The following is a 25,546-nucleotide window of genomic DNA, read 5'->3' on the forward strand; positions in this document are numbered from 1 at the left end:
CTGCTCAGTATATGAAGTAAGGAGGTCAAGGGACTGAGACCATTTCTATGTTTTGCAGCATTTTTTCTTCTGATAAGGAGGCACTTAAGATCATCCTGAGTTGTAGGGAACACAGTACAGGTGCTATTAATAATAATTTTTTTTAATAATTTTATTTCTATACCGCCCTTCTCCCGAAGGACTCAGGGCGGTGTACAGCCTATTTAAAAACACAAACAAAACAATGATATAAAATTTAAAATAATTAAATAAATGGCTCAAATTTAAAACCCCAATAAATTTAAATACCCCAATTTAAAACTATTGTATTGATAGTCCGGCCTGGCGGAACAACAGGGTCTTCAATGCGCAGCGAAACACCCGGAGGTCAGATATCTTACGAATTTCCGGGGGCAGTTCATTCCACAGGGCTGGGGCTCCCACAGAGAAGGCCCTCCCCCTGGGCGTCGCCAGCCGACATAACTTGGCTGACGGCACCCTGAGGAGACCCTCTCTGTGGGAACGAACTGGTCGGTGGGAGGCTATTGGTGGCAGAAGACGGTCTCGGAGGTACCCGGGTCCTATGCCATGGAGCGCTTTAAAGGTGGTAACCAACACCTTGAATCGCACCCGGAAGACCACCGGGAGCCAGTGCAGCTCGCGCAGGAGGGGTGTCACATGGGCATAACGGGTTGCGCCCATAACCACCCGCGCGGCCGCATTCTGGACCAGCTGGAGCTTCCGAGTGCTCTTCAAGGGGAGCCCCATGTAGAGAGCATTACAATAGTCCAACCGGGAAGTAACAAGGGCATGAGTGACCGTGCGCAGGGCGTCCCGATCCAGAAAGGGCTGCAACTGGCGAATCAGGCGAACCTGATAAAAGGCCCCCCTGGCCACGGCCGTCATATGCTCTTCTAAAGACAGCCGTGCATCCAGGAGGACACCCAGATTGCGAGCCCTCTCCGTGGGGGGCAAAGATTCACCCCCAATAGTCAGCGATGGCACCTGCTGACTATATCGGGGCGCCGGGAGCCACAGCCACTCGGTCTTGGAGGGGTTGAGTCTGAGGTTGAGTCTTGCTGACAGGATTGCCTTAATATTGATTTTAAATTTCAGGTATTATTTCAGTGGTGGGCTGCTGCTGATTTAGGCCAGTTCGGGCAAACCGGTAGTTCAGACCAGGGCTGGCCCCGCCCACCACTCTGGCACTATCACGTCCTATATAATTGCCAGTTTTTCGATGCTGCGCGCATGCACGTGCTCACATTTGCGAACCGGTTGTTACAACCGCCAGCAGCCCACCCCTGTATTATTTGTATTTATGCTTTATTCATGGAGATTTATGTATTATCTTTTGTAGTATTTCAGTCTGTTTTGAATTCTGTGGAGTATGAGCAGATTCTTGATCTACCAATTCCCATATGATTGCACCCTAAATCACCATATCTTGCCTCAGTCATGAAAGCCAGCCGGGTGACTTTGGGCCTGTCACATTCTCTCAGCCCAACCGATTTCACGGGGATGTTGCTGTAGGGAAAATAGGAGGAGGAAGGTGAATTGGATATGTTCGCTGCCATGAGATTTTGTATAAATAATAAAGGCTGGATACAAATAAATACAAAATAGAAATAAAATAAAAAATAAATCCTTGGAAATGGTCTGTAAGGGCAGCAATTTTTTGCCATTTATACCTCATGCACTCCATTCTGTTCTTCAAAATCAAGGTCCAACTATGATACCTATCCTATTTACATATCTCATTAGTTAGTTAAAATGTCATTGTGGCTCCTTAATTGTAATTGGCTACAAGATTTCACTTAGCATTCAGTTAGGTGCAGAGTAAGTATGCATGATACTGCTTTTCCTTCAAGCCAAGAACCAATACTAAGAGCACCATCTACTGGAATATAATAACATGTGATAATTTCACATATTTTTTTCTCTTTAACTTGGAAGTAGAATGAAGTTATTTTAATTGCTCAAGCATTCTGAGATATGCTCTCATAGCAGCTGTAACTAGTAAGAATACTTTTGGTTATAAACTCTTGAGGATGGAATTAATTTTAGGTCATACTCAAAACAGACGAGGCACTAATAAAAAATAATATATTAATTCAGGGTTGAAATGTGGGGTCTTTGGTGCTCTCTCAGCTCGGTTGTTTTCTTACAGATGTTTAATTACCCAAAATAAGCTAATATCATCAGTGCATAGGCACATAGCAGGATGAGGCACTCCTGCGGTGTCAGGATGCCAGGTTGTTGCTGGTGCTGCTGCTATTACAGCTGATGGAGTATTGTTTTTGTACTAAAATGCTATTGACACCGAGTCATAAATGCACAGCACTTTACAGCTACATAAGGAGAGAGGGGAGAGATGCCTGATTTCAGTTTCAAGAAGTTGAGAGATAACAGAAAAGGAATCATAATAGCTTTGCTGGATCACACTCCAAGCTGTCTAGAACAGTTTCCAGATTACCCAAAATATAATAGATGCAAGTAGCATGGAACTCTAGAAGGGGTATCAGGAAAGCTATAGTTAAAAATAAGCGGTGGTTGGTGGAGGAATTTCAAAACTGTAGAAATGACTTCATTAGATATGTTCAGAATGAGGGGAAAAGAAAGAATAAGAATACCAGCTGTTCAGTGAAGTTAGCAAAACAAACAGATAATAAAATATAAATCTATTCAGCTTCTATTTTGGTTTGGTGTGGCTGGAGAAGGCTGTACATGTTCCATGTATTTGTTACAATAATTTAACTTTCATCATAGCATTTCACAAAATGCTTCATAACTGCCTTTCAAACTAGTTAAATGTGGACAAGAGCATGATAGTTAAGTTTATCCCTTTTCTAGATTGGCAGACCTTTCAGAAACTCATTCATGCCCAGCAGGGGTGGATTCTATATTTTTTTACTACTGGTTCTGTGGGCGTGGCTTATTTTGTGGGCGTGGCTTGATGGTCATGTGACAATTATTTAGGATTTAGCAGAGGTCTATCTACTGGTCTATCATATCGTCATATCGTCACCACTACCGGCTCGCCGGAATCGGGAGGAACCCACCACTGATGCCTAGTAGCCTCATGACTTGACTACTGCAATGAATATAAGACTTGAAGACCACCTGGAAACTTCAACTGGGTCCAAAGTGCAGCAAAACAGGCAGTGAGGAGCATGCCTTTGGTATGCCTATGAAGTACCTGTTTCATGAGCTACACTGGTTGCCAGTTTGGTTTTGGGTGAGATTCAAGGTATTGGTGGTGACTTATAAACCCCTACATGATATATTGCCCGAGGGAATGCCTTTCTCCTATGGTGTCAACCTGGCCATCTATCAGGATCTATCAGAAATATGTCTTCTCTGTTGAGGTCCTTGTCCACTGAAATGAGGTTCCTCCTGAGATCCAAGTGGCTTCCATCCTGATGGTGATTCAGAGGGCCTTAAAAACCTAGTTCTTCTTCCAGGTTTTAGGGTAGAATGATTGAATCCCCTTATAAGATGCATGCATATTACCCTTGGATGGATTCACCATCTTATTCACTGTTTTTATTTTGATTGTATATTGTTTGTTTTTATTCGTTGAGCTGCTTAAAGTCATTTGGAGTTGGGTAGTATCCAAGTCAAAATAACAACAATAACAATAACAAGAGTAGATATATAGCTAGCTCAGAAATCTTATTTAGCTATATCACTATGTGAGATAGGCAGCTGTACAATGTGATAAGTAAATAAAATTTAAAGAGAACTCATTAGTAATTTTTCATCAAATTGGAATGAGGTATGAGGTTGATGATACAAAGTTTGATCCTATCCTATAGTACTTAATATTTTTATTAATAATTTTGATAAAGATGAGGATTATCAGATTTTGTCATATTCTTTTCCTAGACAAGAACAAATGAAATTCAGAGCAGTATGATCTTAAATCATATTTATTTTATTTATTTATTAAAATTTGTCAAACAAAAACAAGAATAAGAATAAAAGAAAAAAATACAATGACAGGGACAATAGGCACATTAGTGTACTTATGCACGCCACCTCTACTGACCACTTAAGTATAAAGTAAGATCCACAGAAGTCAATTTGTGACTGAAACTGTGAAAATTTGTAGCTGAGACAACTGGATCAGGTAGAGCATTCCAGACTTTGACAATTCTATTACAGAAATCATATTTCTTACAGTCAAGTTTAAAACGATTTACATTGAGTTTAAAGCGGTTGTTCATGCGCGTATTATTGTGTTTAAAACAGAAAAAGCCATTTACAGGTAAAGCATTACTACATATAATTTTGTATGCAATACCTAGGTCTGACCGCAAGCGACGCAGTTCTAAGTTATCCAAACTGAGAATTTTGAGCCTAGTAGCATATGGAATTCTATTGTGTACAGAAGAGTGCAAAACTTTTCTCATGAAATACTTCTGAACCCGCTCGATTGTACTGATGTCAGATATATGGTGGGGAACTTTGCTGTGGCTTTCTGCTATTTCTTTCTTTTATTCCTGTTCTAACATTTATGCATGTAGTTATTGTGGAAGTACTAGAAAAGCACAAAAACAAATGAAAAAATAATACAGGAGACAGGACAGAAACAATAGGTGAAACAGAACAAACAGGAAGAGGAACTGAAGGATTGTGGATGTTTAGTCTTAAACTGTCAAGAGGAAAGAAACCTGAATGAAAAATTAGGGCAGGAAATAAAGAATATTTGGGTCAATCAATTTGGCCTAAAAAGTTTGTTAGGGTGTGTGTAAAAAGTATTTGTTGCTTGTGCAACGAGCAGAGCAGAAACAGCTCATGTGAGAAAAATACTTTATAGATAACAAACAGTCTCGGTGTAAGTAAAACAGTCCAAGGTCATAAACAGTAATATCAGTCCAGTAAGTATCTTCCCTTACCAAAGCAAACAGACTTTAGTAACTCTTGGTATACAGTACCATATAGTAGACTCAGTAAGCAACAGGATACAATCAGGTATCAATCCGGAAGAAGCAGGAAGAACCAGGAAGAACGAACGCTTCTCTGTGCTGCTTATTTATGCACTGTAGCCTAATTACAGGGTTCAGCAAACCCTGATTACGTGGCTCAGTTGTTTCTTAAAGAAACAGATATTGCCTGACCAACAAGTTAGGAGTACGCTGCAAGCTGAACCTAACATTCTCCCCATTGGGCAGGACAATATACACAATAGATACAGAAACAAAAATACACATCCAAATCATACATTGTACAGTGGTATCAGTTACATTTCAGATTCTCAATCCAAATCTTTCACAACAATTGGTGTGTTTAATGGCACCTTGCGCTTTGGTAAAGTTATCGGCAATATTGTCCTCTGATGCGCAATATTCCAATGTAATCATGTTATCCTTAACACATTGCCGAACATTCAGATAACGTATATCAGTGTATTTAGTCCTTGTCTTTACAGCAAGATTTGTTGCCATTTTAATGGCTGCCTGGTTATCCTCATAAACCGTAATAGGATAGTCCATTTTGAATCCAATATCTTCCATCAACTGTTTATAATAAATCAGTTCAGTACATGTAAGTGATAGACAAGAAAACTCCGCTTCCATGGTAGACAAACTGATATGTTTCTGGCGAATTGATTTCCATCCAATCAGGCAGTTATCCAACATGATTGCTATTCCAGACGTAGATTTTCTGGCAAAACTGGCATCAGCATATGCCTTTAACACCATATTGGCATTTGGTTCTAAATACATAGCAAAATGCAATGTTCTTTTAAGATACCTAAGAACACGTTTAGCAGCCTGCCAATGCCTATCAGTAGGCTCTGAACTATATTGTGCTAGTTGATTAACACTAAAAGCTATATCAGGCCGTGTCCAGTTGCTCAAATACGACAAACTGCCTATTAATGATTGATACAGTTCTTTACTGAACTGTGGACTCTGCAAACTATCCTGTTGGAATTCCTGTGCCATAGGAGTCTTGGCAGGTTTACATAATTCCATCCCATATTTTTTCAACAATTTGCAGATCTTATTAGATTGTGATATTTTAAATCCTCTAGATGTTTTCAGAATATCCAGCCCTAGATAATGCCGTATATGTCCTAGATTTCTAAGTTTAAATTTTGTTTGCAACTGACCGATAATCTCTCTGGCCTCAGCGTCAGTTCTGGTAATTATGGCAATGTCGTCTGTAAAGAGTAACAAGAATGAAACACATCCATCCTGTTCTTTTTTAAACAGACATTTATCTGCTACGCCCTCATAGAACCCAAAGTTATGCAATTCCTGCACTATACATTGGTTCCACTCGTAACCTGATTGCCTTAAACCATATAGGCTTTTCTGTAGCCTCCAACACTCAGTTCTATCCTGTGTATCATAACCAGGAGGTTTCTTCATATATATTGTATGCCTCAACGGAGCGTTCAAGTAAGCTGTCTCGACATCTAAATGAGCAATAGAGCATTTATTTCTAGCTGCCCAAACTAGCATCGTTCTCAAAGTGCTCGCTCGTAAACTTGGAGCAAAAATCTCATCATAGTCTCTATCTGTCTGTGAGAACCCTTGTGCAACAAGCCGAGCTTTATGGGTTACTACCCCATCTACACTTTTCTTTACCTTATAGACCCACCTACAGCCTATAAGTTTCTCATTTGGTGGTATTCTTACAACTTCATAGACACCAAGCCTCTTCAAAGAATCAATTTCTCTATCCATTGCCTCTTGCCAGGCTTTTTGCTCCTTTTCTGGATATAATTTTATATCATGATAACTGGATGGTTCGATATCTACTTGGCAAACCACTGTGGCTTTATAGCGATCTGGTGGATGCCGGTCCCTGGAAGATCGTCTAGGCATAACAGGACTAACATCAGGTATATTGGGTTCATCCTCCCCTAACCCTAATTCCTGTTCCTGTTCTTCAACCTTAATAGATGGTTTATCATCCATCTCAGATGAACTATCATCAGGAATATGGTCTATCTTAACATCTATATCTGTAAAACCATAGTCTGCTTTTTCTAACCTGTCCCAGCCTTCATGTTCTAGGAATTTAGCACTAGCGCTACACAAAACTTTTGTTGTTCCTTTTTCCCAGAACCTATAGGACCTATGGTTAGCCTCATAGCCAACAAAAATCATTTTCTTTGCTCTCTGTTGGTCCTTCCTTCTCTGACTAACAGGTATATGCACCCAGGCTGGTGCACCAAAAGTATGAATATAACTTAAATCCGGCTTCCTCCTGTGCCATAAAGTAAAAGGAATTTTTCCTGTAGAGGAGTGCACCACATTATTTAAAATATGATTGGCACATAGTATTGCTTCTCCCCATAATTTATCAGGTAAACAAGCATCAGCCAGCATAGTCCTAGTCATAGCTTGTAGGGTCTGGCCTCTTCGTTCAATATATGCATTATGTTCTGGCCGAAAAGGGGCAGAACGTTTATGCTGTATCCCAGCATCCTTCAAAAACTTAGCCAACTGATGGTTAGTAAACTCAGTTCCATTGTCAGTAGCAATGCATTTCACCTTAAACCTCTGCTTTCTTTCAACAAAACGAAGCCAATTTGTGATACATTGGAACGTATCACTTTTGGACTTCATAAGGTAGCAAAAACCATATCTGGTAAAGTGATCAACTATACTTAAAATATAGCATGCTCCCCCTAAACTGGGTTTCTTTGGCCCTATTAAGTCTAAAAAGACTACCTCCAAAGGTTTAGTTGTTTTAAACCCATTGCAGCGGTTTGCAGGTGTAACTTTACTTTTATGCTGGTTACAAATATTACAGTTCAGGTATTTGCTGCAAGCCCTTAATTTGATGCCTTTAGACTGCTTAACAGTCAAATTCAACAACCTGAAATTCAGATGACCAAGCCTTCTATGTAGTAAATGTACGCATTCATCATGCGGCTTTACATTTCCAAATTTAGCTTTTGACTGAACTAACAGTAATGACTTATCCCTAATGACAAATAAGTCGTTTTCTAATTCTGCAGTAACTACAGTGCCTTCACATTCCAGCAAACATTTGTTGTTTTTAAAAGTTACTGTAAATCCAGAATGTAGTAATGACTTTACAGATAAAAGGTTATATTTCAAACTAGGGATATAAAGCATGGGTAAAGGGTGCTTACTAATAGAACATTGAACAAGTCCCTCCCCAGCTACAGTCACATTCCAGCCATTAGCTAATTTGACCTTTTTAGTACTTTTCTTCATGTTTAGAAACAGTTTTCTGTTTTTTGTTATTGATTGAGAGGCACCACTATCAATCACCCACCAATCATCTCTTATATTATTAGATGAACTGGTTGCTAAATTACACCCTTTCCTGGGTTTAGCAGAGTTTCTAGCAGATACTTTCTTATTTTTACAATATTTTGCAATGTGCCCCTTAGCCCCACATGCATAACAGCGTTTAACAATATTAACATTCTCATATACAGCTTCCACTTTTGGTTGCTGTTGCATCCTTAACTGGTCTCGTTCTTGCCTACGTTTGGCCTCATCCAGTAACCTACCAGTTATACTGGCCAATGTTAGTTCATCTCTAGACAATACTTCTAATGATGAAACAAAAGAGTCATAACTGTCATCCAACGATGAAAGAATAATATAAACTTGCTGCAGTTCAGTAAACATAAGGTCTTTCTCATGTAGCTCCTGGAAAAGCCCTGTCATGGAGTCCAGGTGAGCCATCATGTCTCCTCCTTTCTGAAGATGTAAGCGAAATAATTTCCGTGTCAAGTAGATATGGACACCCACAGAGTCACGAACGTAGAGCTTCTTTAGCTTTGTCCAACACCTCGCAGCAGACTCTTCGCCCCGGAAATGGACAAGTTGCTGGTCTCCCAGTGTCAGGCCAATGATGCATAAAGCACGCTCGTTGTCCCTGTGAAACTTCGCTATCTTTTCAGCATCTTCTTCGTCATCAGCATTCAATGCAGTTATGTCCGGTGGATTATTAACCATGTCCCACAGTCCTTCTGTTCGCAAAAGTAGACAGCATTTTGTGGACCAGGTAACATAGTTTGTACCATCCAACCGGGTTATGGTAGAATAACTTGTACCTTGCTCAAAAGCCATCATCTTGACTACTACACCCACTGCCTGCACTTCTCACTTCCACAAAAACAAATTAAAGAGCCCTGGAACGTTCTGGGCCCATAACCAATGTTAGGGTGTGTGTAAAAAGTATTTGTTGCTTGTGCAACGAGCAGAGCAGAAACACACAGGGAAGGAGATAAACGTCCAGCTCATGTGAGAAAAATACTTTATAGATAACAAACAGTCTCGGTGTAAGTAAAACAGTCCAAGGTCATAAACAGTAATATCAGTCCAGTAAGTATCTTCCCTTACCAAAGCAAACAGACTTTAGTAACTCTTGGTATACAGTACCATATAGTAGACTCAGTAAGCAACAGGATACAATCAGGTATCAATCCGGAAGAAGCAGGAAGAACCAGGAAGAACGAACGCTTCTCTGTGCTGCTTATTTATGCACTGTAGCCTAATTACAGGGTTCAGCAAACCCTGATTACGTGGCTCAGTTGTTTCTTAAAGAAACAGATATTGCCTGACCAACAAGTTAGGAGTACGCTGCAAGCTGAACCTAACAAAGTTAGTGGAAAATGAGGTTGGAATAAGGATGTGAGGAAATGGAAGGCAGATTGGCAGACTGGCAGAAGCTGCAAAGAAAGACCAACTGGACAGAGTCAACAGGAAGAGGACTAAGATATTATAGTTTGGGTATTGTCAGTGAAAGCCTGACTTGGAGCAGCTATGCCAATGCATTGTAGTGATTAAAGAGAATAAGATATAAAACTGCCAAAGAGACTAATGTTCAAGTATCTTCAGCCATGGAATTTCACTGAGTGATTTTAGGCTGATCAGACTAAGTAACGTCATGGGAATAATACTAGAGAAGAAAATGCTTTGTACAACTGATTGACTGATTGATTACTATCAACTCAGAGCTGATTGTGAATGACCACATAGATTTTCTCTAGGAGGATCTGTCTTTAACTTGGTTTTTCAGATCTTCCATTAGGAAAGTACCCATTGCTATTGTAATTGAATCCATTTACCTTTCTGTTGGTCATCCTCTTCATCTCTTTCCTTCCACCTTTCCCAGCACTATAAACATCTCCAGAGAGCTGAGTCTTAATGTGTAATGTGTTCAAAGTGTAATAATTTCAGTCTGTTCCTTTGTGCCTTTGATTGAGAGCTCTGGGTTGATTTGTTTGATTATATACTTATTTGTGGATGTTTTGACATTTCATTGTATTCTCAAAAGATTTCTCTCTCTTTTTTAATATGATTTTTATTCAGACTTTTAAAAAAAAATTAAAAACTAATCCAAACTAATCCAAAGTAAGGAGGGAAAAAAAGAAAGAAGACCAAAAGTGGAAGAAAAGAAAAAAGTTTAAGAAAACCAGAAAGAAAAAAAATACAAAAAAGGGGCTTTTAATACCGTATTCTTCACAACAATTATAAATATAATTATATTTTAATCTCCCTCTCTCTAACAGTATTCTCAGGAGCCTTCTCTAACATCAAAATTCAGAAGTGTCAGTACTCTTTCTAGTCTGCTTCCTCAAATTCCAACTTTTTGTGTCACAGAAAAAAAACATTGCCTGCACAATTCTGATCTTTGTAGATATATAGGCACATCTCTCTATCTAAATATCTTTTCCAAGACCTTCATTGCTTCTCTACTGAGTGCTTGTCTGTGTCATATTATAAGATTCCTGCTTCTTTTGTACTTTTGATAGTGGTCAGAAAAAAGGCGGAAGCTATCCACCTCTTCAACACCTTCAGTTGTCAGTTCTAAAGCTAGTTACTATACCTCTTATTATTTTAGCAATCTTTATTTTTAATCTTAGTCCCATTTTTTCACTAGGCTCTTGATTTGAGAGCCAGCGTGGTCTAGTGGTTAAGGCACCAAGCTGGAAGATTGTGAGTCCTGTCTTAACCATGAAAGCCTGCTGGTTGACCTTGGGCCAGTCAGTATCTCTCACCCCAACTCACCTCACACAGTGGTTGTTGTGAGGAAAATAGGAGGAGGAAGATGGGCTGGATATGTTTGCCATATTGAGTTATTTGTAAAAATAAGAAAGGCAAGATACAAATAAATAAAAATAAAATAATAATTACTAGAGCTTGCATAGTGTTTGCCTTTTCAGATATTTTTGTGGTGTCATCAGCATAGAATAAATTGTTGATACTTCCTTCTCCAGTTTTGAAACCATGCTCATCTTCTTCCAATTCAAGTTCCCTCAATATTTTATTTATTTATTTATTTTGTCAAGCATGTATTAGATAACAGATATAAGTATATATATAACATGATTATGAATATATGAAATGGATACATATAAAAGGGGACATTAGGACAGGGACTCAATATAATATATACTCATTTGTTATGATATACTTATATCTTTATATAATATCATTATATCATATTATATTATTATTATATATAATATATATCATATATTATCATATATGATATATATATTATATTATACTATATTATATGTATAATATAATATATATAATATATGTGTTTATATATATATATGTAGGTCTTTGGTTATTCGGGTTTTCTCCCGCGTAAAATTGGAAGTGTCTTGGCAATGTTTCGACGAAGTCTCATTCGTCATCTTCAGGCTGGTGTTTTCAGCTTCAGGCTTCTAGGAGCAATGTGCAGCTGTTTCTTCCTTTTAACTGCCAGTGGGAATGTGAACTGATTGGGTGCGAGTTTGGCTGTGTTCTGATTGGGTGGAGGTGTGTTCTGATTGGTTGGGGGCTTGGCTGTGCTCTGATTGGATGGGGGGTTGGCTGTGCTCTGATTGGCTGGCATGAAGCCGATTGATTGGCACGAAGCCGAAAACACCAGCCTGAAGATGACGAATGAGACTTCGTTGAAACGTCGCCAAGACACTTCCAATTTTACGTGGGAGAAAACCCGAATAACCAAAGACCTACATACAGACACCCGCGAAAACCTCAGAAAGCATATATATATATATATATATATATATGTTTTCTGAGGTTTTCGCGGGTGTCTGTATGTAGGTCTTTGGTTATTCGGGTCTTCTCCCACGTAAAATTGGAAGTGTCTTGGTGACGTTTCGACGAAGTCTCATTCGTCATCTTCAGGGGTCACCCACACTCACGAGAGCCACACAGGATGTCACCACCACACATCCACGCAGAAAGCAGACTCAAACCCACACTGATAATGAGCCACGACCCAGGACCAGAAGCCAGACCGCAGCTGCATCATTAGCCACTTTAAACCCCTCCAATCCATACATGAAGCAGACTGACACCCACCACGAAGAGCTCGCACGGCCACAAACACGAAGCAAAACAACAACGCAGCTCACCAGCTCAAATCCCCCTGCAACTCAGACTAAGCTGAGCACAACCAAGCCCCCACCCAAACAGAACACACCCACAGCCAATCAGAGCACAACCAACCCCCCATCCAATCAGAGCACAGCCAAGCCCCTAACCAATCAGAACACACCTCCACCCAATCAGAACACAGCCAAGTTCCCACCCAATCAGCTCACACCCCCACTAGCAGTTAAAAGGAAGAGACAGCTGCGATCTCACATTGCTCCTGGAAGCACGAAGCCGAGAACACCAGCCTGAAGATGACGAATGAGACTTCGTCGAAACGTCGCCAAGACACTTCCAATTTTACGTGGGAGAAGACCCGAATAACCAAAGACCTATATATATATATATATATATATATATATATATATATATATATATATATATATATATATTGTTTTCTCAGGTTTTCGCGGGTGTTTGTATGTAGGTCTTTGGTTATTCGGGTCTTCTCCCACGTAAAATTGGAAATGTCTTGGCGACGTTTCGACGAAGTCTCATTCGTCATCTTCAGGCTGGTGTTCTCGGCTTCGTGCTTCCAGGAGCAATGTGAGATCGCAGCTGTCTCTTCCTTTTAACTGCTAGTGGAGGTGTGAGCTGATTGGGTGGGAACTTGGCTGTGTTCTGATTGGGTGGAGGTGTGTTCTGATTGGTTAGGGGCTTGGCTGTGCTCTGATTGGCTGGGGTTGTGTTCTGTTTGGGTGGGGGCTTGGTTGTGCTCAGCTTAGTCTGAGTTGCAGGGGGATTTGAGCTGGTGAGCTGCGTTGTTGTTGTTTGGCTTCGTGTTTGTGGCCGTGCGAGCTCTTCATGGTGGGTGTCAGTCTGCTTCATGTATGGATTGGAGGGGTTTAAAGTGGCTAATGATGCAGCTGCGGTCTGGCTTCTGGTCCTTGGTCGTGGCTCATTATCAGTGTGGGTTTGAGTCTGCTTTCTGCGTGGATGTGTGGTGGTGACATCCTGTGTGGCTCTCGTGAGTGTGGGTCTGGTGTCATTCGTCGTGTTAGGGACTCGTTTGTCAATAAGGGCGGGTTTCCAAATGGCTGGTAGGCGGGAGGTATCGTCTCGTTTGTTCATGCTGTGTGGGCGTTTTTCTATCTCAATGGCTTCTCTGATTATTCTGTTGTTAAAGTGTTCAGTTTTGGCGATAGTTCTGGTCTTTTTAAAGTCAATATCATGTCCTGTGGTTTTAAGGTGTTGGACCAGGGAAGAAGTTGGTTCCTCTTTTCTGACTGAGTTCTTGTGTTCTTCTATGCGTGCACTTATTCGTCTGTTGGTTTGTCCGATGTATGTGGTGGGGCAGGCGGTGCATGGGATTTCATATACTCCTTGATTTTCTAACTCAATTTTGTCTTTGGGGTTCCTTAGGATGGTGGATATTTTTCGGTTTGTGCAGAATGCTGTCTTGATGTTATGTTTGTGGAGGATTTTGCTTATTCTGTCTGTGGTGCCTTTTATGTATGGGAGGAGGGCCTTGCCGTTTTCTTGTTCTCTGTCTTGGATTTTAGTGGGGGTTTCTTTTTGGATTAGGTTGGTGATCTTATTTCTTTGGAATCCATTGGATGTGAGTACGTTAGTGAGGGTGTGTAGTTCGGTTTTTAGGTGTTGTTCGTCAGCTAAGCGTTTTGTTCTGGAAATGAGTGTCTTGGCTACAGAGTTGATCTGGGCAGGGTGGTGGTGTGAGAGTGCATGCAGATAGCGGTTTGTGTGTGTTTTCTTCTGGTATATAGTGTGTCCTAGGGAGCCATTGGATTTTCTGTAGACTAAGACATCCAGGAAGGGAAGTTGGTTGTTCACTTCTGTTTCCATGGTGAACTGTATTTTGGGGTGTAGGCTGTTGAGGTGTGTGAGGAAGTTGTCCAGTTTTTCTTTCCCATGTGGCCAGATTATGAAGGTGTCGTCCACATATCTGAGCCAGAGTTTGGGTTTGTGATCGGATTTTTCTAGAGCTTGGGTTTCAAAGTATTCCATATAGAGGTTGGCAATGACAGGTGAGAGGGGTGATCCCATGGGTGCTCCTTCTGTTTGTTTGTATTTCTGTCCATTATAGATGAAGTATGTGTTGGATAGGCAGTGGTTGGTCAGATCTAAGATGTGCTTGGGGGGGTTATATTTGTTTTGGATAACTGTCAAGGCTTCTTTGATTGGTACTTGGGTGAAGAGGGATATGACATCAAAGCTCACGAGTAGGTCACTGGGCTGTAAGTTTTGTTGCTTTATGATGTCTATGAACTGGAATGAGTTTTTTACGTATGAGGTGATGGATTCTGCATAGGGCTGCAGTTGTTTGGTGAGAAATTTGGCTAGGTTTTGTAGAGGTGAGCCTATGGAGCTGACTATGGGTCTAAGTGGGGTTCCTTCTTTGTGTATCTTGGGGAGACCATAAAGCTTAGGGCATCTGGATGATTTCTCTCTGGGTATGATTCTTTGCTGAATCTCTTCGCTGATGGGGGAGGCTTTTATTTTGGATCTGGTGGTTTTTTCCAGGTAGGTGGTGGGGTCTGTGTTTAGGGGTTTGTATATGGAGTCTTGGAGTAGGTTGGTTAATTTGGTTTGGTAGTCAGATGTGTTCATAACCACCGTGGCATTGCCCTTGTCTGCTGGTAGGATTATTATGCTGGTGTCTTCTTTCAGGTTAAGTAGTGCTGTCTGTTCCTCTTTGGGTAAGTTACTTTTGGGTGGCTTGCTGGTGCAGAGGATATTGGTGATTTCGAGTCTGATTCTGTTTGCATCGTCAGGGTTGATTTTGGTCAGGCTGGTTTCAACTCCGCATATAATGGTTTCAGTGGGGATGCTTTTGGGAGCGACTGCAAAGTTGAATCCTTTGGAAAGGACATTGGTTTCGGCTTTGGTGAGGATCCTATCTGAGATGTTATGCACTGTTTGTTTCATGTGTGGCTGTGAGGGTGGAGGGGATTGTTTCTGGCGTTCTTGTAGTCTTCGGAGTTTGTTGGTGTGTGTGTCTGTCTTGAGGGTGGTCTGTGTTTCGGCTCTCCAGACGGCAAGTTGTTTGGATTTGTCCCAAAGTGCGGGGTGGATCTTGTTGCTGAGTTTGAGGTGAAGTGTGAGGAGATCTTTGTTGATTCGGTCTAGGAGGAATCTTTTTCTGTGGAGTTCATTTCTGATTAGGGCTAGTTCTGTTCTTTTCAGAATGCGTTTGGTGGTTGCAGAGTTGAAGTGGAATTTCAGTTGGAAGCCTGTGGGGATTAAATTTTGATCTCGGCAGTTGCGTAGGAATGCAAGGTCACATAAGATGGAAGCTCTTTGGACTTCGAGTTTTTCATAGGTCCTGGTCAGATGGTCCTGGTCAGATGAACTCCACAGAAAAAGATCAACACAATCAAAGACTTTTCTGTTAACAGAGAAGCACATAATGAGTTCTTTTTTATATTCTTTGGCTTTCTCAATTATCTCAATAATGTCTCTTATTCCTTGGCCTCTTCAAAAGCCAGCTTAGACATGTGGCACCTCCCTTTTCAAAGTAGGTCTCTAATCTGCATTGGATGATCCTTTTTGTTAGCATGTGAAATTAAGGATACTGTATAATTATTTGCTTACACTTATAAATAATATAAATCTAATAAATAGATAAATGATAGAGGTCATGGGGAAGCAACATGCTTCTTTAAGAAGGTATGAATAGTGATGGAGCCATACTTCATTAGATAATATTGACCAGGGGTGAAATGCTACCAGTTTGGGGTGGTTCGCCTGAACCGGTAGTGAAAATGCTACTGGTTCGCTTGAACTAGTAGTAAAAAAATGCTTTAAAAAGTAAAAAAAAAAGTTCCCATGATCACGCGGCACAGCTGATAGTCTGAACTTTTTTTTTTTTTTTACTTTTTTAAAGCATTTTTTTACTACCAGTTCCGGCGAATAGGTAGTAAAAAATGCTTCAAAAAGTAAAAAAAAAAAAAAAAAGGTTCCAACAATCAGCTGTGACAATCAGCTGTGCTGCGTGATGGTCAGAACTTTTCTTTTACTTTTTAAATCATTTTTTTACTACCTATTACCTGAACTGGTATTTTTGTGTAAAGTGTGATAGTTTGTTTTTGAGCTCTCTGTGACTCTGTGAGGTTCCTGCTTGTTTCAGGGGCCATTTTATGTGAAGTCCAGCTGCTTTTGCATTGTGTGTGAGTCAGTTGTGTAGCTTTTATGTTATTTTTGTGTAAAGTTGGTTTTCCTGGGCACAAGCCACGCCCATTCACATGACCACCAAGTCACGCCAACCATTCACATGACCACCAAGTCACGCCCCACCAAGTCACGCCCACAGAACCGGTAGTGAAAACTTTTGAATTTCACCACTGATATTGACAGATAATATTGTCCTCTTTCACCAGTGAGCAGCTTCAAATGATTCTTCAGAAGAATCATTTCACAAAATGAAATCCTCTAGAATCATTGGTGACATTTCTTTTTAATTGTTTTGGAATAGGCTCATGAATTTCATTCAGAGAGCAAAGGCACCACGTTTGAATTTTCTCTCAGATCTATATGAAGTTTATTCCTGGGAATTACAGACTCCTGCTGATTCAAGATAGCATAAAGTACCAATCTAACTGCTGTACTGTTATTTCCCCAAAGGGATGCAGAACATTTTGCAGCCCAGAAGCTTTAAATATTTGCATTCTTGTTGAAATAGGCTAGTGTGTTCCCCTCTCCTACCCAGCACGCTTTTTCTTAAATAGTCAAAAGTCTCTTGGGAAGATTATGTCTTGCTGTTTGTTTCCAACTTCAAATAATCAGAACTTTGTTACTGTGGGCCTTGCTTTGCATACAGTAATCTTTCTTTCTGTTTTATTTTTTATCTTCAACCCATCACTGTATTGAACTAGTTACCAAATGTTTTGCAAAGCTTTTTCTCATGCAAGTGATGCTGCATCCAGGAGGGAATCCATATTTTGTTAAACACTATCTGCAAGACTTAAAATTCTATGGAACATAGGAGGAAAGAGTTTATACTCATATAAACTACCATGTTGCAATGAATGAAGATTTCACCTTTAGCTTTATGAGAGTTACTGGGATAACGTCTTGCAAACATTACTCTCAATGTAATGCATTCAATCTGTTTTAGGGATTGATTATTGTAATTATTAGTAGCTGATTAGTATTAGTGCTCTTTTTTATTCCTTTTCTCCCATGATTTGCATGCAACACCCACGGAAACCCAAACAAGCAAGCAAAGATTATTCTGATCAGGGACTGGAAGTTTCCATCAGTTCCAAAGAAGTTTCAAAAGAGGGTGCAGAAGTAGATGGTAGAGTGCAACAAGGCCAGTTAAGTAACTTCTTCAGAAAAGAGTTTCACTCTGAAGGAAAATTGGATCTCTCCTAGTCTGGGAATAAGATGAGCCCTTTAATGATCAAATAATATAATGACTGTTGCAAATATTTTACATTTATTCTTATCCCTTATTTTTCTCTGGGCAAGGATTTTCTGTTGCCCCCTGGAATCTTGCTATAGCAGCAGGCTTGAAAGTTTTTAATAAATGAGTCGAAATAAATGCTAGAAATTTATTTTATTTTCTTCTTGTCTTTTCTTTTGCCCTATGACACTGAGCAGGCAGATGTTACTGATCTGATTGCAAAGTTTTGAGTTACTTTCAGGCATTAGATTTGCAAACTTGCCCATGAACCCATGATCCCTGCATCCTGATGATCAAAATGGTCAGAATACCCTGGATCAGTTTCAGATGTGTTTTAAAATAAAACTAGAGATGTTGAATAGCAGAAAAGCTGTTTGTCTGGAAGTGCCTTAGATAAACTGGCTGAAGATTGTATATGTGTAGATTCACACTCATTCACTAATATAGCTTTGTGACGACACCAAATTCTCACACAAAATGCCTGTAGACAAAGTGTTTCACCCAGCTACTGCCATGTGATGATATGGAATTTTTTCATATAATAGAATTTTCCTTTGGATTAAATTGTATTTCTTTATCTTTTTTTAGGAGGAATGACTTCCTCTCACTTCTATGATTATGGTAGTTCCAAGACATCAGACAAAAGCAATGGCTCCCTTTACACCTCTCTGTTTTCTGATGAACTCTATACAGCACCTCAAGATTCCTCTTATTTCACCGGAAATCTTTCCAGGGAGGACAATCATGTTACCTCTTCAGAGAGCACGGAGGGAATTCATGCCCAAGGTGGGCTGTTTAGCTCTGATTCAGGAATAGAGATGACCCCAGCAGAATCCACTGATGTCAACAAGATTTTAGCTGATCCAGCGGAACAGATGAAATCTGAATCCTACAAGTACATGGACATCAGTAGATCAGAAGAGATTAAATACCAAGAGAGCTGTGATACAGTCAAGGAAGACCTGAGTCCTCTCAGCTTGATTAATCAAGGAGTGGAGGACAAGATTGGAGCAAAAGGGATACCATTTGATGAAAAACATGAGTCTAAAGAGGGCTCATCTTTTCTACTGGACCACCAGTATAGCCCCTCAGAAACATCACAAGTCAAGATTACACTGACGGAAATAGAAACTATGGAGGTGCCTGTATCAAAGGAGAAAACGCCTGAAAAACAAGAAGCTGGTCTCAAACCAAGTCATGAAATAGTTCCTACAGTGACAGTCTCTGAGCCAGAAGATGACAGCCCAGGCTCAATTACGCCACCTTCTTCAGGAACAGGTAAAAAATGATTACATACCAGGGTACAATAAAAAATAATTTAGGGGATGAGGAAGATTTGCAGATAACATACACTAAAAAAAACACCCCTCCCTTCTTATAACCCTTAATTCAGGGTAGAGTCAGGGTGACTGGATGGAACTGAGCATTTACTGGCTGGATGCCCTTCCTGATGCCATGTGGAGTTCTCAGCAAATAGCATACACTAATATCTGCAATTAAATTTTCTAATAAGTGTACTTTACAGGTGGATGGAATTGGAACTCCTAAATTCTTAGTGATGGCCATGATGGTTGGAGAATTCTGGGTATTGAAGACATACATTTGGGGGTTACCCAAATAATTCATAAATTATACATTGCTCTATGATATAGAGAAACCTCAATCCACAGCAACACTCAACATTTTGTTCCTCCTGCAGATGCCCTGGGTGTGGGTAGGGGAAAGGATGACTGGAAACCCACAATTATTTCCTTCCATTACAGTACCCAATATTATATTCTGTGATGGTCACTAAAATGGGTAGTTTTATTGCCATGGTACAATAAAAATCAGTGGTACTGGCAGTGCTTTTAGTATCTAAATCCTTTCCTCTGAATTTAAGGACATTGTTATGTAGAAAAGCTCTATGCCAGGGTGTTCAACCTTGGCAACTTTAAGACTTGTGGACTTTAATTTCCAAAATTCCCCAGCTGGCCATCTTTAACTCTGGCTTATTAAACAGCAGTGGATATTTTTTTCTCCACTAGTTTGAAAAGATGCTGCAACTCCAGAAATCATTAAAGGGAAAGTGAAATTAAAACCAAAATCTGTCTCAAGGGAAGATCCCAAGCACATCTAAGGATAGGTTGTGGAATTGTTTTGTTTCCTTTGGCCATTTAGATCCATGGACAATTTTTTCCTTCAAAAGTTAGCAAGCAAGAGAGGGGAAGTAATTGCCAACTGCCCACAAAGTTGATACATTTATTTCATGGAATATAAAATATTAACTTATATGGAATGTGATACTAAGCAGCAAAGCCTATACTCAAAAAAAAAAAAAAAAAAAAAGAGAGAGAAATGTTTTAAGCTTCGTTATGTGTCACATACAGTATACAAATTACAGTCCCATTTTACACCAGCTTTCCCCATCTTAAAAGCTTTTATGAGTCATGCCACCTGTATTCTGTTTTCAGCAATATGTTTTCACACATTAAAATACCCACTTTTATATTTTGTACAAACCATGTATTTTTTGAAACTTGCTTATTATTTGCAAATTGTTAGGAGTGAAGTCATGCCTCCTTCTGAGGAGAAACATCAGCACTAGACATGAAAAAACAATCCAATCTAGAAATAATATAGAAAGCTCATTGTGTTTGCTCTAGAGTTTGTGGGTTGGAAGGTACTGTACATGCATAAGTACATTATGTGATTGCTTCCTGAAGAGATAAAATTGGATTTTTGCTAACCAGAATTTTTATCCTTCTCTTTCCCTCATGTTTATCTGTCTCTTTTATTGTGTTCCTTCTACTTTCCTAACTTGGAACAATCTCCTTGAAATTCCAGAACCATCTGGTTCTGAGTCTCAAGGTAAGGGCAGCCTTTCTGAAGAGGAACTTATTAATGCCATTAAAGAAGCAAAGGGCTTCCCATTTAAGCATCCTGAAGGCCAAGGACCACAAACTGTTGTACCAGAAAAACAAGATAAGAAAAACAAGTTGACAGAATTTCCAGCAGGAACTACTCCCTTGGATAATGAAGCAAGCAGTGCTGAATCTGGTGATTCTGAAATAGAATTGGTATCAGAAGACCCCCTAGCTGCTGAAGAGGTTCTCCATTCCAACTACATGACCTTCAGCCATGCTGGAGGCCCTCCACCTTCCCCAGCCTCTCCTTCAATACAGTATAGCATTCTGAGGGAAGAACGTGAAGCTGAACTGGACAGTGAGCTCATAATTGAATCATGTGATGCTTCATCAGCCTCTGAGGAGAGCCCTAAACGGGAGCATGACTCTCCCTTAATGAAGCCAATTATTATGGACATTATTGAAGAAGAAAATCATACTAGGAATGAAGGCACCAGGGCTTCGGATTACAATTTAAGTGGCTCCAAGGAAAGCAGAATGAACAGGGAAAATCTAGCAGACTCAGCCTCCTACTTGAAGTGTTCCTTCACCGCATCTAAAGTCCATGCTGATACCGTGTCTTCCTCTACCATCAGTAGTGAAGAAATAAAGGACAAAGTAGCTCAGAAGAAATCAGTTGAAGTGGCAGCGACTGCTACTGGAAAGAAATCACCATCCAAGGACTCATTGACAAGAAGTCCCTGGTCTTCACCACCACTGCCATTTTTAAATAAGCAAAAAGGTAATGCTGTCCATTTTTATTGCCAAAAATATGGGCGCTTTGGTTATCTATGAGAATGGATGATGAAAACACTGCTGATCTGGAAGAATCAGGAACAGCAAGGGTCTGCCTCCTCATAGATAGGATTTCGAAGCAAACCATTTATCTGGGGGCCATGAATATTGTTAAGAGTTGATTAAGACATGGGGTGAATATTGGAAATGGCTATTTGCAATGCAGTTATTGCACAAGTTCAATTTATTGTGGCTTTGGTAGCATGAAACATCACAATAACAGTTTGGTTTTATGCAAGTGAAAATACCTTCAGTCACCGCATTTGCAAGGAACTTTCAGAAAATTAATGTTATTGGGGAACTTAATATGCAACAGAATGATTATCTCCACTAATTAAAAATTGAATTTACATCTTATTTTGCCCCATCTCCCCATTAGTTAATTCAAGAAGACTTACTACTGTATTTGTTTAAAACACCGGTCCTCAAACAACGGCCCATGGGCCGGATATGGCCCACTGAAGCCATTAATGTGGCCCATGAGGGACCATGAGGCTGCCCCACCCACATCGTCCCACCTACCTGCTGGCCCCCGCCTGCCTTCTGGAGGCCGAGGAGGCCAAAAATGGGGCCATTTTTGGCCTCGCCAGCTGAGAGAGAGAGAGAAAGAGAGAGAGAGGGAGAGAGAGAGAGAGAGAGACAAAGACAAATAGAAGTCCCTCACACCCCCCCAAGGCAGCTGTATCCCTTCACTAACCTGCTTTCCCAGGAGCATAACCCAGGAGCATAACAAATTAAAGTTTAATTTATGTGTGTATGTATTATTATATGTATGTTTAATGGACTGCTAAATTGGCCACGCCCACCCAATCACATGACCACCTAGCCACATCCACCCACCTGGTCCGGCCCCCCAACAGTCTGAGGGACTGTGAATTAGTCCCCTGTTTAAAAAGTTTGAGGACCCCTGGTTTAAAAGTTAGGTATTTAAAGAAGTCTTAATAATTATTTTAAAATATATTGGGTAGAATAAAAAAAATACAATGTAGAGAAGTGATAAAAGAATGAACAACCTTATAACAGAGAGAAAATTATTATCATTAATTAGTATCCCTAATGGGCCAGTAAAAATAATCTTTAAGCATGCAAGTGTTTGTATAAAAGGAGTAGATTGAATTATATCTCATTTAGATCTGGCCCATAGAACAGACCCATCTAAGAATACAACAATGAAATATAGGTAACACACACAAATGATGTTGACAAGGGGTCCCCAATTACCAGGCTGTGGCCCAATACCTAGCCGCGGCCTGTTTGGAAATGGACCACATAAGTGGTGGGTGAACACATGAAGCTCCAATTGCGTGAGCAGTGGGCACTAGCACTTGCACACAAAGCTCGACTCACATGAGTGGTAGGTGCTTGGGCTCGCACATGAAACTCCATTCGCACAAGCAGTGGGGGCGTGTGCCTGCCACTCACACAAATGGAGCTGTGCACACTTGTACGTGCACACCTACCACTCACACAGAACCATCCCCCCCCCCCAATGCTGGGCCACCAAGCCAGAAAGGTTGGGGAATGCTGATGTAGACCCTTATATCAATTACTGGATTTTACTTGGGAAGTACATATTCAATCTGCATAATTCGAATGTTTCACGCATTATGGGAGACTTCAAACAAGCCAGAGCACAAAGTGATTTATAAAGCACAGAATGGGGGGAAACAAGATTGTGGTATACCCTAATACCTTTCTCAATGGAGAAGAAAGCAAAAAGAACGTTTTTTTCCACCAATTGCCAATGAATTCTAGTTGCTAAACCCAAGACAAGGCTACCTTTTTGGGGGATTTCTTTTTGTTCCTGTACTCATACAAAAGGAGTGTTAATGGGTGCAAACACAATGAACAGCTGAGTTTTAGATTTTTTTTAATAAGAAAGAACATCAGAGGCAGATAATTTGAGAAAACTCTCTACAGGACACCATATAATAAAGGTATTTATTTGTTCAATTTACTACATGTGGCTGCCCATCTCACAAAAACAACCCTGGATAGTTTACAGTTAGAACAATAAAATAAAGCATGACAAATTCCCATAATAGAATAACAGGTAATCCATTGCATCTTCCATTCAAGACCTTTCATTTCTGAATGTTCTTATCCAATGCTCTGACCCAGTGCTTGGGGAAAGAACCAGGTTCTAATGGAAGTCCACTCAGGTCAGGACCATCTGAATATCAGAGGGAATGTTATTCCGTAGGGAAGCTGCTACGATAGAGAAAGTATGCCTCCTAAATTACCCCTGTTCACATTTTATAGAAGGGACCCAGAGCATCTTCACTCTGCCAGATCTAATGGGACAAGTAAAGATTATTGGAAACATTCCTGCAAATAAATTAATCCTGTATGAAGAGGTTTATAAATGATAGCACCTTGAACTAAACTTGGAGGTTTATAGGAAGCCAATGCAGCTTACTTATAACAATGTGCATCAATAAGTATTTGTGCCACAGCATTCTGAACCAATTGCTGCTTTCAAGTAGTTTCTATGTATGGTGTGACCAAGTCATGAATGACCATGACCAGGTCTCCTGATTCAGGAAATGGCACAATTGGTATATAAGATTAATTTATGGCCCTCCTGGCCAGAACTGTCATCTGTTTTTCCAGATGGATCCAAGAGGACCAACAATTGTGTGCCAGTTCTGTCTGAGATAATGCAGCCCCAACCTGAACTAAAGATGCTGTGGCTCCTAAATCTGGAGACCACAAGCCCATAACCACTTGGTTTTACTTGGATTTAGCCAAACCCTCTTCTTCCCTATCTATGCCCTCATAGCTTCTGGAGATGAATAACTGGGTGATATCAATATTGATGATGCTTGACCATGAGTTTCCTCACCCCAGCAGTTTCATGTTGCTCTTACATAGGAATAGAGAGAGAATAGAGCCCTGAGGTACCCCACAAAAATGGATTTGGAGCAGGGGTGAAATGCTCCCGGTTCGGACCGGCTCGGTCGAATAGGTAGCGATGACGGCGGGCAGTTCAGAGAACCAGTAGCAAAAATCCCTGGCCCCGCCCCCCATGCTCAGCTGAGCCGCACGATCATCAGAGCCTTTTTTTTTCTTTTAAATGGCTCTGACCAGCCAAGCTCTGACCATCCCAGCTGAGTTGCCTGCTAATCAGGCAACTCAGCTTGGATAGCCAGAGCCGTGTAAAAGAAAAAAACTTTTTTCCTTTTAAATGGCTCTGCCTGCTAATCGGTAGCAAAAATCCCTCCCCCTCCCCCCCTCAGCTTGCTTACCTTAGCTGCTGGTCGCAACACCTTGCTGTAATCCCGCAATCAATTGCATCAGCAAGCAGCTGAATCTCCCTGCCTGCAATCAAGCAGGCAGGGAGTTGTGGACTTTAACTCCCAGAATTCCTCAGCCAGCAAAGCAAAGCTGGCTGAGGAATTCTGGGAGTTGAAGTCTACAAGTTTTAAAGTTGCCAACATTGGAGACCCCTGTTCTATTGGGTAAGTTTTTTTCCCCTTTGGGAGCTTTAAAAAAATAGTTAATTGGTTTTTTTTTTTTAATTGTTCTTTTTTTAGACCTAGCCATTTAAAGTTTAGGAAGTTTTAAATTTAGCTGCTTTTATATAAAAATAAAAATAAAATAAAATAAAATAATATTTGTGCAGCTTTCTGAGATTTAGTGTGTTTCTGTAGTGTTTCACTCTAACTACACAAACCCACAAAATCTCACAAAGCTGTATGTGGAATTTTGTGTGTGTAAAGTCTGAAAATTGCTTTTTTGTGCTTTTTGTAGCTGTGTGAGGTTCCTGCTTGTTGCAGGGGCCATTTTGGGTCTAGCACAGCTGCTTTTACATTGTGGGTGAGCCAGTTGTGTTGTGTTGTGTTTTGTAGGTTCAAAAAGGGCAAAGAAGTGACATAGACTTGGCCATGCCCACCTTACCAACAAGCCACAGCCACTAATTAAGCCACGCCCACAGAACCGGTAGCAAAAATTTTTAGATTTCACCCCTGATTTGGAGCTAGATCTATCTAACTATATCAATCAAACAAATTGCCACCATGATTCAGTAGTTTTAAAGGGATAGTTCCTAGGACAAACAAGCAAGCAAACCATCGGTGATAGAAAATAATAAACGAAGTCCTTTGGGAAATCAAAAA

General features: G+C 40.3%; 1 protein-coding gene across 1 annotated transcript in view; it reads left to right on the plus strand.

Annotated features, from left to right (window-relative positions):
• Positions 1–25,546, plus strand: part of RTN1 (reticulon 1) — a 154,309-nt gene that overhangs the window by 80,557 nt on the left and 48,206 nt on the right. Inside the window, exons 2-3 of the mRNA XM_070931626.1 lie at positions 18,337–19,026; positions 20,575–21,375. Of these exons, the coding sequence (XP_070787727.1) occupies positions 18,337–19,026; positions 20,575–21,375 (1,491 nt within the window). The remainder of the gene's footprint in view (positions 1–18,336; positions 19,027–20,574; positions 21,376–25,546) is intronic.

Source organism: Pituophis catenifer, unplaced genomic scaffold (genome assembly GCF_029215685.1).
Source record: "Pituophis catenifer annectens isolate HBS135680 unplaced genomic scaffold, rPitCat1.0.hap2 SCAF_1, whole genome shotgun sequence".
Lineage (NCBI taxonomy): Eukaryota > Metazoa > Chordata > Lepidosauria > Squamata > Colubridae > Pituophis > Pituophis catenifer.